The 14677-nt window shown below is 41.4% G+C and overlaps 1 protein-coding gene across 3 annotated transcripts in view; it reads left to right on the forward strand.

Annotated features, from left to right (window-relative positions):
• The window catches only part of LOC122920499 (muscle, skeletal receptor tyrosine protein kinase-like), a 252908-nt gene that overhangs the window by 108958 nt on the left and 129273 nt on the right, over positions 1-14677 (forward strand). For all 3 annotated transcript variants that reach the window (XM_044270061.1, XM_044270041.1, XM_044270050.1), the window contains exon 5: positions 3811-3952. In XM_044270061.1, coding sequence (XP_044125996.1) covers positions 3811-3952 — 142 coding nt within the window. The remainder of the gene's footprint in view (positions 1-3810; positions 3953-14677) is intronic.

Genomic DNA, 14677 nt, shown 5'->3' on the forward strand with positions numbered 1-14677 from the left:
TACCTTAAGACTTTTGTGGCCCCTAAATTCCTGTACTTATTACAAGTTTTGCCCATATGGTTGCCACATTCATTTTTCACCGACGTTTGTCGAGCTTTCTCGCTCTTTCTGTGGGGGAATAGACCCTCCAGAATTGCCTACTCTGTGCTGACAAGAGAGAAGAGATTTGGCGGATTTGGTCTGCCTGACATGCGCTCATATTATGTAGCCTTTCAATTATACAGGGGTCTGTCTCTTCTCAATAACATCTACAATGCTCCTTATGTGCGTTTAGAGCGCTCACTGCTTAACACTAAAATGAGACGGATCTTGTGGGGTATCTCCCCTTGCTCACCAGATGGCTCCTCCTTCTCACCTCTATGGAAGAGCCTGTTAGTAGAATGGGCCAGACAGTACAAAACCAAGGTTTTGACATACCCTAACCCATGTTCCCCACTCTCCTTACTGCAGTTTAGTATACACCCGGACGCAAAGGCGCCTTTGGGCATTTGGCCCCTCCTAGCTAATATTCCCTTAAGTTCGATTCAGACACCAGATGGGAGCCTGGATTGGAAACTGGTCTTAGATGACCCTAGAATCAAAAAAGCCCCTTTTCTTCAGGTATTTGCCCTACGGAAAGATATTAAACTTCTTAACCTGCCACCCCCGACTGAAGCGAGCTGCCCCTCATGGTTGGATACTCGGCTTTCAGACACACGCAAACTCCCTAAACCGATGTCTACCATATATAAAGAATTGCTCTCGACCTCCCCCCCGAGCTACACTTTCTCGACTCTTGGGAAAGAGAGCTCTCCATACGTCTCTGGGACCCTGAAAAATCTTTCATCCTGTCTCACTCCCATGGATCCAGGAGAATTCATATAAGCTACTCACGAGATGGTACAAATCTCCGGAATTTTTGCCCAGGCTTAACGCAGACTTCCCGAATACGTGCTGGAGATGTGGACAGGGCATAGGCTCCCTCTCACACATTTGGTGGTATTGCGAGAAGATCAAAGGGTTTTGGTCAAACATTGAAGCTCTGATCAATGTGGTTTGCGCCACACAGGTCAAGCTTGACCCCAAATTGATCCTATTGTGGTGTCCGAATGACTCGATTTCTCCCTGTAGATCTGACCTCCCCACTATGCTCATCACGGCCACGAGACTATTAATTCCACTACTCTGGAAGGATGTTGAGCCTCCTACGGTTCAGATGTGGAGGAACAAGGTGGATCAGATCTACAGGTTTGAGGAGCTGGCCCATTGGGATACTTTCTCACGTACTCAATTTCTCAGAATCTGGTCATCTTGGGCAATTTATAGAAAGTTCAAATGACAGAGATAGTAGACTCTAATACCCCTTACCCCCCCTCCTCCCCCTCCCTCTCCCTCCCCATTGCTCCCTTTTTTGTTGTTTGCTGCAATAATGGATCACTTATGGACGCCATACATTGTGTTATTATGCAATATTTGTCACATCCGTGGATAATATGTTTTACTGTCTATATGCCAAGACTGTGATGGTATATGATTATATGGTGTACCTTATTCTCTTAATAAAAATAAATTTGGTTAAGTACACTGGAACATGGCTGAATCCAAGATGGCTGAGGCTATTTATAGGGCTGTGACACCACAGGGCTGGCTGGCTGCTGATTGGCTGCATGCATGGCATTGTGGGTGATCCCATGTTCCCAGAGTTCCTTGCTCCATGTCCTAACATGTGCAGCAGCCATTTTAGGAAACAATTTGATTTGTTACCACGAAGCGTGAGGGGATTCGGTGCGAATCAAAATTTTCCTGAAATTCGGATCGAACTCGACTTCGTCAACTTCGATTTGCTCATCTCAAATTCCAATTTCTTATGAAAAAAGAATAATCCACCCAATATCATGACATAATAACTAAACCCTTGACAGCCTTCAATTCCAATATAAGTCCTGTCACTTTTCTACAATAAAATGTAAAATTTGTTACCATATGTACTAAGCACTCACTTTGGGGGTCATTTATCAAACAGAAATACGCCTAAATTAGGTGTATTTCTGGCGCAGATTGAGACGCAAAGGTGTTTTGCACCACAATCTGCGACTTATCCCTGCTCACACCAGGTCTACACCTATTTTAGGCATAAAAAGTGGTCTAAGGCCTTATGCACACGACCGTGCCATTTTTTGCGGTCTGCAAACCACGGATCCGCAAAAAATGGAAGTCCCCCGTGTGCCTTCTGCAATTTGCGGAATGGGCGGCCCATTGTAGAAATGCCTATTCTTCTCCGCAAAACGGACAAGAATAGGACATTCTATATATTTTTTGCGGGGCCACGGAAAGTTGCAACGGATGCGGATAGCACACTGAGTGCTGTCCGCATCTTTTGCTGCCCCATTGAAGTGAATGTGTCCGCATCCGAGCCGCCAGAACTGCGGCTCATATGCGGACCTGAAAAACGGTTGTGTGCATCAGGCCTAAATGTAAGACAGCTAGAAGTGGCAGAGGATCAGCCGAAGCTAATTAGAGGCCTGCACATCTTTATTACTTCGGCGGATCCACCGCCCGGAATAGGGCTTTTTAAGACCGGCGTCTAAAACGCTGGTCTTAATAAATGTGCCCCTTTGTCTTTATTCTATGAATAGCAAATAACCAATTAATTTTACTAAAGTATACATTCATTTATACTCTGCTGATTTGGTGTTCATCCCTATTCTCAAAAAAAAAAAAAAAAGTCCTGCTATTTTGAACTTTAACCATGGTATCTGAGGTAGCTTTTCCTGGGAGCAATGAGCTGCTGGAACCTGAATGGTTCCCCAAGCAGCGATCGGGATAGCCATTCATTCATTGTGGTAGCCTCTGTCGCTCTGACGAATCAAAGGCTACTAAATTGATAGTTCCTATAAAGCTCTGCCACTGGTAGGGCTCCATAAGAAAGTATTGAATGTCCCATAGACTGCAATGGTAATTTATTGCAGTCTATGGAACAAGGGATCTAATGACCGAATGTTCAAATCCCCTAAGGGGACACTATAAGTAAAAGTTAAAAAAAAAAAAAGTGTTTAAATAAACAAAAAATATAAAAAGTTCTAATCAACTCCCCATGCAAACAAACTTTTCTCATATTAAAAATAAATAAGAAATGAAATCTAAAGTTTATTTGAACTGCCAAATCCCAAAATGCCGTATATAAATGTATGTATCCCATACAGTGAAAGCAATAACAAAACAAAAAAATCTAAATGGCTTCATCTCCCCAAAAAATTTAATAGAAAATTATCAAAAATTCAAACATGCTCCTAAATGGTAACAATGCCAACTACAGATAACCCCGCAAAACATGAGCCCGTTTAGACCTCCATAGACGTAACTATATAAAAAACTTATGCCGGCTATATTATGGAGATGGAAAGAAAACTATTTTTTCTGAATTTTTAATTTTTTTTCAGTATTAAAACAGTAGTACTTACTTCAGTGGTAAAACAAAATAAATGTGTTATCGCTATAATTAGACTCACCTGGATAATGAAGGGAACAGGTCAGCTTTACTGCATAGGAAATGCCATAAAAACAACACCCATAAAACTGTAGCGGAATTGCCCCATTTTGAATTCTTTTTCCAGCTTTCCACTACATTGTATGCAATATTAAATTATGCCATTAGAAAGTACAACTCATTCTGCAAAAAAACAAGATTGGCCTAATGACTATGGAACAGGCAACCTAAAGATCAATGAGGCAGATTATTTTGTGCAGGTTATCATTAGTTGCCTGTGTTGCTGATATTAATAGTACAGAAGAGAGCACACAATTGATGGTTAATTGTTGGTATATTTGCAGGAAAATGCACGTATCTCCATTTTGGATTCTGGAAGCTTGAGAATTCAGAAAGTGCAAAGAGAAGATGTTGGTCAATACCGTTGTGTAGCTAAGAACAGCCTTGGAACTGCAATTTCCAAACCTGCTCTGCTAGAAGTAGAAGGTAACAGTTACTTTACCACTTATCAATAATATACAACTACATAGAAAAAATGTAATATAGAAATAATCTAACAATTTAACTGACCCTGTGTCTTCATATGCTGGGGGCTCCTTTACTTCCTGTAATTATTAAATGGCTTTAATCCAATGCTAGGTTGCACATAGCCCTCTCTATTGAATTTTATGGGAGTTATGGAGCTGAGCCAATGATCCTCTTAGACTTTGACCAATAAAACCAAAGGCATATGTCTCCCCTTCTCTGCTGAATAGGTTTGCCATCCATCCACAGAGGAATCCCTTTTTACCTGAGAGGTGGGGGCCCAAATATAACCAGTTTAGGCATTTCCCATTTAAACTAATGTAAAAAGTGACAATCAGACATGATATTGTACATGATAATCTCTTTCTAACTTAGAATCAGCTCTGTACCTCACATGGATCCAGAGATCTGCCCATTCTTTGCTCTGCTTTGGCAGCTCAAGGGGCGTGTCTTTTCTGCTGCAGATAAGGGGGCGTGTCCATGCTCTACAACTCAGGTGGCAGTTGTAGGATGAAACTGAGCATGTGCGGCCTTCTCAGTGAGCAGGTCAAATCAATAAGAAAAAACAAACAGCAGGTGGTGCTATACAAACACATCTTATTGAATAACTCAGTGGCTATGCAAAATGTTTAATTGCAAGCAATTACAAAAGAATTCTGATCCAAGTGCTGGTTGTAAAACTGTGAAAAGTTTTTTTGTGGGATAATTACATTTAAATAATAACTACCATTAGCCTAAATAAAATGCTAGATCTTTTCCTAACCATACTAAGTGATGGCTTATTGCTAGTATTTGGCAACACTATCTGATCAATTGAGTACTGATCATTTAAAGGGGTTGTCCCACAAAAAATATTCTCCAGTTTTCAAACTAGCACCTTGAGCTGAATATTTTTGTAATTGCATAGCCACTGAGTTATTCAATAAAATGCATCTGTATAGCGCCACCTGCTGTCTTATTTCTTTGTCCTGCTCACTGAGAAGGCCGCACATGCTCAGTTTCATCCTTCAACAGCCTCCTAAGCTATAATAAGGCAGAGAGCTGCAGAAGAAAGGACACTCCCCTTGAGCTGCCAGCAAGATATAAATCTAACAGAGCATTTGGAAAAACGAATGGGGAGATCTCTGGATCCACGTGAGGTACAGGGCTGGTTCTGTCTTTGTTAAAAAATGACTGCCATGTGCTATATGATGTCTGATTTTCCTTTTTTTTACATTTATACTAAGATAGCGCCTTCAAAGTCTACAACCTCCAGGACACGGTTTCAGATGAGAAGTGCATCTGTCACGTCTTATTCTGAGCAGAGAATGGTTGTCATTGGTGCCGTGCAGAGATAAAGCTGAAGACCTCTCACTGTAGTTCTTTCATTCCATGCTTTGGCTGCAATGAGTTTTTACCTTCTTACAATTCTGTCAGATACTTCTTAGCTATAGATTCTTCATCGTCCTCTTTAGTAACAGTATAGGTTGACAAAGTGCCAGTTTGCAGTCTGTTTCTGAGGGGTATTTGACCTTATACAGTTAATCTCAATGAAAGCGACATGTCCAGTGTTACCCTTACCACAAGCATAATATCTCAGGCTTGTATGGAGAATATGGTAAATGTACAAATGATGCATGTCTAGATATAAAGTACTAAGAAATAATAGAAAAGGTCTTTCAAATGACTTGAAGTCTTCTACAGATCATCATTCTATTTACAGTTGGCATTATGTTCTGAACTTTGCTGCAGCCATGTTAGGAGAGCAGGAGAGGCCTGAGAAGAGATTACACAGGCCGCAGACTGCCAAGGCTAATAAAGTTCCTGAATGATCTCCGTCTATTGTTTAGGTGTCTTCAAGCAGTAATGCAAATGCAAATGTCTTACTTATTCCTGTCACCGTTTTCTAGTTTCTTGGTGATTTATCCTTTCCAAAATGTCTTAGAAGCACAATGATGTCCTTTTTTAATACCACCTTTTTCATGCTAGGCAATAAGACTACTCAAATGGTAATTTAGATTAAGTTTGGTTTGGGTAATTCCACTGAAATAAAACAAAGCATGAGGGTAAATGGGTGCAAATGGTCTTAAATGAAATATCCTTCTATTTTGTGTCTACAACTTCAGTGCATAACCTAGGTGTTTCCAGGGTTATGGGTCTGATCCTGCAGACATGTCTAGGCCCTTGTGCCTACTGTTGCATGCAGATCATGGCATGTTCTATTACAGACTTTTACTAAGGTATTGTCTCTGTAATACTGTGATGCACGGAAGATAGGTGATAAAGGTAAGAAGCAAATGAGGAGCACACTGCGCAAGTACAGCTATCTCTCCATTCACCTCTATGGCTGTTCTGGAAATTGCCGAGCAGGGACTCCAATACGAATCAATGGAGGGTGACTGCACTTGACAGTGCACCCTCATTCACTTTGGACTTTGGGCCCCCTTTCTAGAGATAGTTGCAGATCCCAGAGGTGGGACCCCAACTATCTGGCATTAATAGCATTTTCTAGCAATATGCCACCAGTGTGTGACAGGAACAAACCCCTTTAAGTCCTGGACAACCCCTTTAATCCCATAATACAAAATGCTGTACATTTATGGAGTTTGGGGTGTGGGAGGAAACTGGAATACCCATGCAAATAACCAATGCACGATTTTTCCGCACGAGTGCAAAACATTTTAATGCGTTTTGCACGCTCTTGAGAAAAATTGGCATGTTTGGTACCCAAACCCGAACTTCACGGAAGTTCGAGTTTGGGTTAGGTGTTGTGTAGATTGTATTATTTACCCTTATAACATGGTTATAAGGGAAAATAATAGCATTCTTAATACAAAATGCTTAGTAAAATAGGGCTGGAGGGGATAAAAAAATATTATAATAATTCAACTCACCTTAATCCACTTGTTCGCGTAGCCCGGCTTCTCTTCTTTCTTCTTTCTTCAGGACCTTGGAAAAGGACCTTTGATTACATCATTGCGCTCATCACATGGTCCATTACATGGTCCATCACCATGGTGATGGATAATGTGACGGACCATGTGATGAGCGCAGTGACGTCACCACAGGTCATTTTCCTCCTGCATAGCAAAGAAGAAGAAAGAAGAGAAGCCGGGCTGCGTGAACAAGTGGATGAGGTGAGTTAAATTTTAAATTTTAAATTTTTAACCCCTCCAGCCCAATTTTACTAAGCATTCTGTATTAAGAATGCTATTATTTTCCCTTATAACCATGTCATAAGGGAAAATAATAATGATCGGGTCCCCATCCCGATAATCTCCTAGCAACCATGTGTGAAAATCGCACCGCATCCGCACTTGCTTGCGTACGCTTGCGATTTCCATGCAGCCCCATTCACATCTATGGGGCCTGCATTGCGTGAAAAACACGCAAAATAGAGCATGCTGCGATTTTCACGCAACGCACAAGTGATGCGTGAAAATCACAGCTCATGTGCACAGCCCCATAGAAATGAATGGGTCTGGATTCAGTGCGAGTGCAATGCGTTCACCTCACGCATCGCATCCACACGGAAATCTCGCCCGTGTGAAAGAGGTCATACTCATAAGAAATTTAGCTTGTACGGTCCACTGGGAACAGGGAGTGAAGATACTATCTGTAAAGTGCTGTAGAGTATGTCAGCGCTCTATACAGTGCCTTGCAAAAGTATTCACCCTCCATGACTTTTTTCATATTTTTTTTTTTTAAATATTCTTTATTTATCAATTTTCATTGTATAATCACATCGTAAAGAAGCACTAGGATGATACAAGTACGAGAACGAGAGGTAACAATACATCTAATTACCAGCATTCTAGTACAGCAGTACTAGTCATCATTAAATGAGTGCAAAATAGAGTCACCTCTTGCCGCCTCTAAACTGTCTCAAGTGCTTTACAGTATCACTATAATACTTAATAGAGACTTTTTTCATATTTTGGTGTCTCACAACCTGGAATTAACATGGATGGTTTGAGGATTTGCATCATTTAATTTACAGAACATGCCCACAACTTTGAAGATATATTTATTTTTATTGTGAAGCAAACAACAAATCGGACAAAATACAGAAAAGGTCAATGTGCATAACTATTCACCCCCCTAAAGTCAATACTTTGTAGAGCCACCTTTTGCGGCAATCACAGCTCCAAGTCACTTTGGAAAAGTCTCTATGAGCTTGCCACATCCTACCACTGGGATTTTTGCCCATTCCTCCTTGCAAAACTGCTCCAGCTCCTTCAAGTTGGATGGTTTGCGCTTGTAATCAGCAATCTTTAAGTCTGATCACAGATTTTCTATTGGATTGAGATCTGGGCTTAGACTAGGCCATTCCAACACATTTACATGTTGCTTTAGCAGTGTGTTTGGGGTCATTGTCCTGCTGGAAGGTGAACCTCCTTCCTAGCCTCAAATCATGCACAGAATGGTACAGGTTTTGCTCAAGGATATCCCTGTATTTAGTAGTGTTGAGCGCGAATATTCGAATCGCAAATTTTAATTGCGAATATCGCCACTTCGAGAATTTGCGAATATTTAGAATATAGTGCTATATACAGGTGAAACTTGAAAAATTAGAATATCGTGCAAAAGTCCATTTATTTCAGTAATGCAAATTAAAAGGAATTGCATTAATGCAGCTTAAAATTAGAATTTTGTGAAAAGTTTCAATATTCTAGGCTCAAAGTATCACACTGTAGTCAGCTAATTAATCCATATCCCCTGAGCAAAGAGTACCTCAAAATTGTGACTTTGGGGTTTCATAAGCGGTAAGCCATAATCATCCAAATTATAACAAATAAAGGCTTGAATTATCTCGCTTTGCATGTAATAAGTCTATCGCATATGTTAGTTTTACCTTTTAAGTTGCATTACTGAAATAAATGAAATTTGCACAATATTAAAATTTTTCGAGTTTCACCTGTATTTGTATTAACGAATATTCTAATTGCGAATTTATAGCAAATTTATTGCGAATATCTGCACTTAGCAACATCCCTAGCAACCAATATGAAAGTTGCCTATAGGAGTAGTGTTAATCGCAAATCTTCGTATCGTATCGTATTTTATTGCAAATTTTCCGGTTGCCGATTTTTGCAATCAAGAGAATAATGACTGGAGATCACAAATTCCCAAATTTGCGAATATATGACGAATATTGGCCCAAATATTTGTAAAATATCGCAAATTTGAATATTGCCCCTGCCGCTCATCGCTGGTATTTAGCACCATCCATCTTTCCCTTAACTCTGACTAGTTTCCCAGTCCCGGCTGCTGAAAAACATCCCCACAGCATGATGCTGCCACCACCATGTTTCACTATGGGGATGGTGTTCTTTGGGTGATGTGATGTGTTTGCGCCAGACATAGCGTTTTCTTTGATGGCCGAAAAGTTCAATTTTAGTCTCATCAGACCAGAGCACCTTCCCCCATACATTTTGGGAGTCTCCCACATGCCTTTTCGCTAACTTAGGCTACTTTCACACTTGCGTTCGGGTGTCCGCTTGTGAGCTCCGTTTGAAGGGGCTCACAAGCGGCCCCGAACGCATCCGTCCAGCCCTAATGCATTCTGAGTGGATGCGGATCTGCTCAGAATGCATCAGTCTGGCAGCGTTTGTCCTCCGCTCCGCAGGCGGACACCTGAACGCTGCTTGCAGCGTTCGGGTGTCCGCCTGGCCGTGCAGAGGCAAACGGATCCGTCCAGACTTACAATGTAAGTCAATGGGGACGGATCCGTTTGAAGATGACACACTATGGCTCAATCTTCAAACGGATCCGTCCCCCATTGACTTTACATTGAAAGTCTGGACGGATCCGTCTGAGGCTACTTTCACACTTAGAAATTTTTTAACAATATAATGCAGACGGATCCGTACTGAACGGAGCCACCGTCTGCATTATATGAGCGGATCCGTCTAAGACGGATCCGCTCTGAACGCAAGTGTGAAAGTAGCCTAACAATGTGCCTTTTTGTTTTTAGCTGAAAGTAATGGCTTTCTTCTGGCCACTCTGCCATAAAGCCCAATTTTATGGAGAGTACGGGTTATTGTTGTCCTATGTACAGATATTCCAGTCTCTGCTGTGGAACTCCAGGGTTACCTTAGGTCTCTGTGCTGCCTCTCTGATTAATGCCCTCCTTGCCCGGTCCGTGAGTTTTGGTGGGCGGCCGTCTCTTGGCAGGTTTGCTGTTGTGCCATGTTCTTCCCATTTGGTTATGATAGATTTGATGGTGCTCCTGGGGATCATCAAAGATTTGGATATTTTTTTATAACCTAATCTTAACTTCTACTTCTCAACAACATTGTCCCTTACTTGTTTGGAGAGTTCCTTGGTCTTCATGGCAGTGTTTGGTTAGTGATGCCTCTTGCTTAGGTGTTGCAGACTCTGGGGCCTTCCAAAAATGGTGTGTATATGTAATGACAGATCATGTGACTCTAAGATTGCACACAGGTGGATATCATTTCACTAATTATATGACTTCTGAAGGTAATTGGTTGCACCAGAGCTTTTTATGGACTTCCTAACAAAGGGGGTGGATACATACGCACATGCCAATTTTCTTTTTTCTATTTCTAAACAATGTTTTTTTAAATATATTTTTCTCATTTCAATTCACCAACTTAGACTATTGTGTTCTGGTCCATCACATAAAATTCAGATTAACAAAACATTGAACTTAAGTCTGTAATGTAACAAAATACGAAAAAAGTCAAGGGGGGTGGATACTTTTGCAAGGCACTGTAAGTGAGTAAAATAAATAATTTATAGCATTCGCATGCAGCGGAAGTATGGAGCGTGCTCACAAGGTGTGCTTGTTTCATATGCGGTGGGTGGCGGTAGTGTAATACATTTGACACCCGTTCGTAATGACTGGGATTGGACATAACTTCAATGCCATTCATTTAACTTCTCAGATGCCATGGTAAATAGCAACCCTGCATCTGAGTATTTAATCAGAAAATGGGGGCTCCCTCTGTCCTCCCATTAGAGCATTCACAGTGAAATCACAGGCCTCTGAATGGTTGCTATGAATACTCCCAAGCGTATCATAGTAAGCTGCCTGTTAAGCCATGCTTGTGGAAGAGCATGACAGGCAGCCAGTAAAAATACTATAGAGTGCTATAGTATTCTATTGCAGGCTATAGTACAAGTGATCAGAATATTGTATATTAAAGGGAACATTTCATCATACTAACAGCAGAATAAAGTAGAGACAGGTGAGTTGATTTCAGCAGTCTGTTATTTATATGTTAGAAGTAAGTGGTTGCCGAGAACCAACATCACAATCATTGCAGACTGGGCCTGGAAAAGAGTCCCGGCCACCTGAGAAGAGTCCTGATTACTCATGAATTCCTGCGCTCCTGCCCACCTGCTGATGACTGACAGTCTTCTACCTAGTTTTCTCCCTTTCTCTCTAGGAGAGAACTGCCAATCATCAGCAGGTGGGTGAGAGAGCAGGAGATTGTGGATAACCAGGACTCTTCTCAGGTGGCCGTGACTCTTTTCAAGGCCTGGGCTGTAATGAGTATTATGTTGGCTCTCAGCAACCACTTACTTTTAGCTCAAGAGTGACACACCGCTGAAATCAGCATTTGGCCTCATGCACACTACAGTATTTTTTTGCGGTCCGCAAAAAGGGGTTCCGTTGCTCCGTGATCCGTTTCTGTTTTTGTTTCCGTGTGTCTTCCTTTATTTTTGGAGGATCTCCAGACATGAAGGAAAGTAAAAAAATATCTAAGTCAAGTTTGCCATGCAAATGATAGGAAAAAAACGGACGCGGATGACAATCTTATGTGCCTTCGGACCCGTTGACTTGAATGGGTCTGCGAACCGTTGTCCGTGAAAAAAATAGGACAGGTCATATTTTTTTCACGGACTGGAAACACGGATCACGGATGCGGATGACAAACGGTGCATTAGCCGAGTTTTCCACAGACCCATTGAAAGTCAATGGGTCCGCAGAAAATCACGGAAAACGGAACAACGGACACGGGACACAACAACGGTCATGTGCATGAGGCCTTTATGTCACAAATTTACACTGCCCTCAGTAAGGTCAGCATGAAGTTGATAACAGGTTCCCTTTAAAGTTAAAGACAACTAAAAATAACAGTAAAAAAATAAATAAAAATATTTATAAAAATAAAAAAAACACTGAGGTTTCAGTCCTGTAGGGGCGGTTTGACTTGCACCAGCCTCTGTACAGTTTGAAAAGGGTTTTCCAGAAAAGGCTATCTGGGTTGGGTAAAGTCTCTACCTTATACGCTATCCTACTGGAATGTACTATGCCCAGAATACTTTTCATCACTTCATGGGCACAAGAACTGTGCATTCAAATCTAGGCCTGTGACTCTGAGTCTTTTTTACATCATTCTTATGGCTAATCCAGGTGGATTAGGTTACAAGAAAACTATTATAAACTTTTTTTCTCTGTGGCATAAAACTGCTGAGGTGTTTCATCGCATGGTACTGGCAGACACTAATGTTTGCCGGAGATGCTCCCTCCTACACATCTGATGGACGCACCCCTCAATTTGACCTTTTTGGAAAGAAATAAAGGGTTATATCAATAAAGTGTGTTATCTGTTGGGAACATGTTATCAGGGGTTCACAAGATCACACAGATCGCTGATCATACATATGTTATCTCCGGCCAAAGCCCTTATTCCTTTTATATGGTTATGGGACTCCCCACCCATGACTGCCGTGTGGAAAATATCTACAAAATGAAAGAAACTTTTTGTTGGGTGGACCATTGCCACCTTAAGTTTGTACAGTTGCAAGAAAAAGTATGTGAACCCTTTGGAATGATATGGATTTCTGCACAAATTGGTCATAAAATGTGATCTGATCTTCATCTAAGTCGCAACAATAGACAATCACAGTCTGCTTAAACTAATAGCACACAAAGAATTAAATGTTACCATGTTTTTATTGAACACACCATGTAAACATTCACAGTGCAGGTGGAAAAAGTATGTGAACCCCTAGACTATAAATACAAACTGAAAAGAATGGCGTGGTATTAAACAGGCAGGAAGTGCTCAAACCCACATGCAGTTGTGCATATATATATATATATATATATATTGGAGCAAATCCTGCACTTGTGGCCCGCTGCTAATCACGATCCCCAGCAAAAATGCATACGGTGGAGGATGCCCGCGGCGAACCACAAGTACCACAATAGACATCCCACACAAGATAGCAATTATGTGGATGTAATAATCAATATAGCAATATAACAAAATAATAGCAAAGACAGGTGTGCTCTGCAGTCTCACTAAACCCTCAAACTGATTTTAAAATTGAGAGATTAGCCAACATGTCCTACAGTGTAGGACATGTCTGAGCACCGCGCCAAGGTTTCTCAAGTAGCTCGGGGACCTAACACTCACCTACCTGTGCCATATGGGCAATACCAGGGGCCAGTGGGCAAATTACAGGAGCATGAGGCCGACTCACAAACAACTCACCAGTTACAAAGACACAAAGCATAGAAGTAAATCAACAACAGAATGGCTTAAACAGAAGAAAATGCGCCTTCTGGAGTGGCCCAGTCAGAGTCCTGACCTCAACCCAATTGAGATGCTGTGGCATGACCTCAAGAAAGCGATTCCCACCAGACATCCCAAGAATATTGCTGAACTGAAACAGTTCTGTAAAGAGGAATGGTCAAGAATTACTCCTGACCGTTGTGCACGTCTGATCTGCAACTACAGGAAACGTTTGGTTGAAGTTATTGCTGCCAAAGGAGGTTCAACCAGTTATTAAGTCCAAGGGTTCACATACTTTTTCCACCTGCACTGTGAATGTTTACATGGTGTGTTCAATAAAAACATGGTAACATTTAATTCTTTGTGTGTTATTAGTTTAAGCAGACTGTGATTGTCTATTGTTGTGACTTAGATGAAGATCAGATCACATTTTATAACCAATTTGTGCAGAAATCCATATTATTCCAAAGGGTTCACATACTTTTTCTTGCAACTGTATGTACCTGGACCACTGGAAAATGTATTTCACAGATAACTTTGATTCTGTTTAGTTGGTAGCATTCCAGATGCCATGGTGACCAGTAGCTCCTACATCAATATGGCCTCATATTACTAAGTAATAGCATGGTTCTTGAATCAAGAATCCTTCTAAGTGCTTAGCGAATTGACCTAGAGAAACTGATGGGTACCAACCACACTCTATAGAATATGATCTCTTATGCCCACATCAATCTCTCTTTCTTCCTCTCTCCATTCCCTTCTACCTCCCCTACTTAAAGGGGTTGTGCAGCGATTTATATTCATGACCAATCCTCAGGATAGGTCATCAATATCTGATCAGCGGGAGTCTGACACCCATCACCCCCACCGATCAGCTGCTTGACGAGGAGGCGGCTCTCCATGCAAGCTCTGCTTCCCGGTCATTACACTACGCGTCATCGCCTGTGGAGCGGTGATGTAGTGTAATTAAAAGTACTCAACCCTTTCAAGTGAATGGAGATGTTACTCATCATTACACTGCACTTCCACGATGCAGTCCAGCATAATGAACAGGAAGTGGCGCTCGAATAGAGCACTAACTTCTTTTCAAACAGCTGATCGGAAGGGGGGGGGGGAGGTGTTGGACCCCCACCAGTCAAATATTGATTGGTCTGCACAACCCCTTTAAATGACACAGCAATTATTACAGTCTTCACTTTGTACTATTGTGGAA

The sequence above is a fragment of the Bufo gargarizans genome, chromosome 1 (assembly GCF_014858855.1).
Source record: "Bufo gargarizans isolate SCDJY-AF-19 chromosome 1, ASM1485885v1, whole genome shotgun sequence".
In the NCBI taxonomy this organism is placed as follows: Eukaryota; Metazoa; Chordata; class Amphibia; order Anura; family Bufonidae; genus Bufo; species Bufo gargarizans.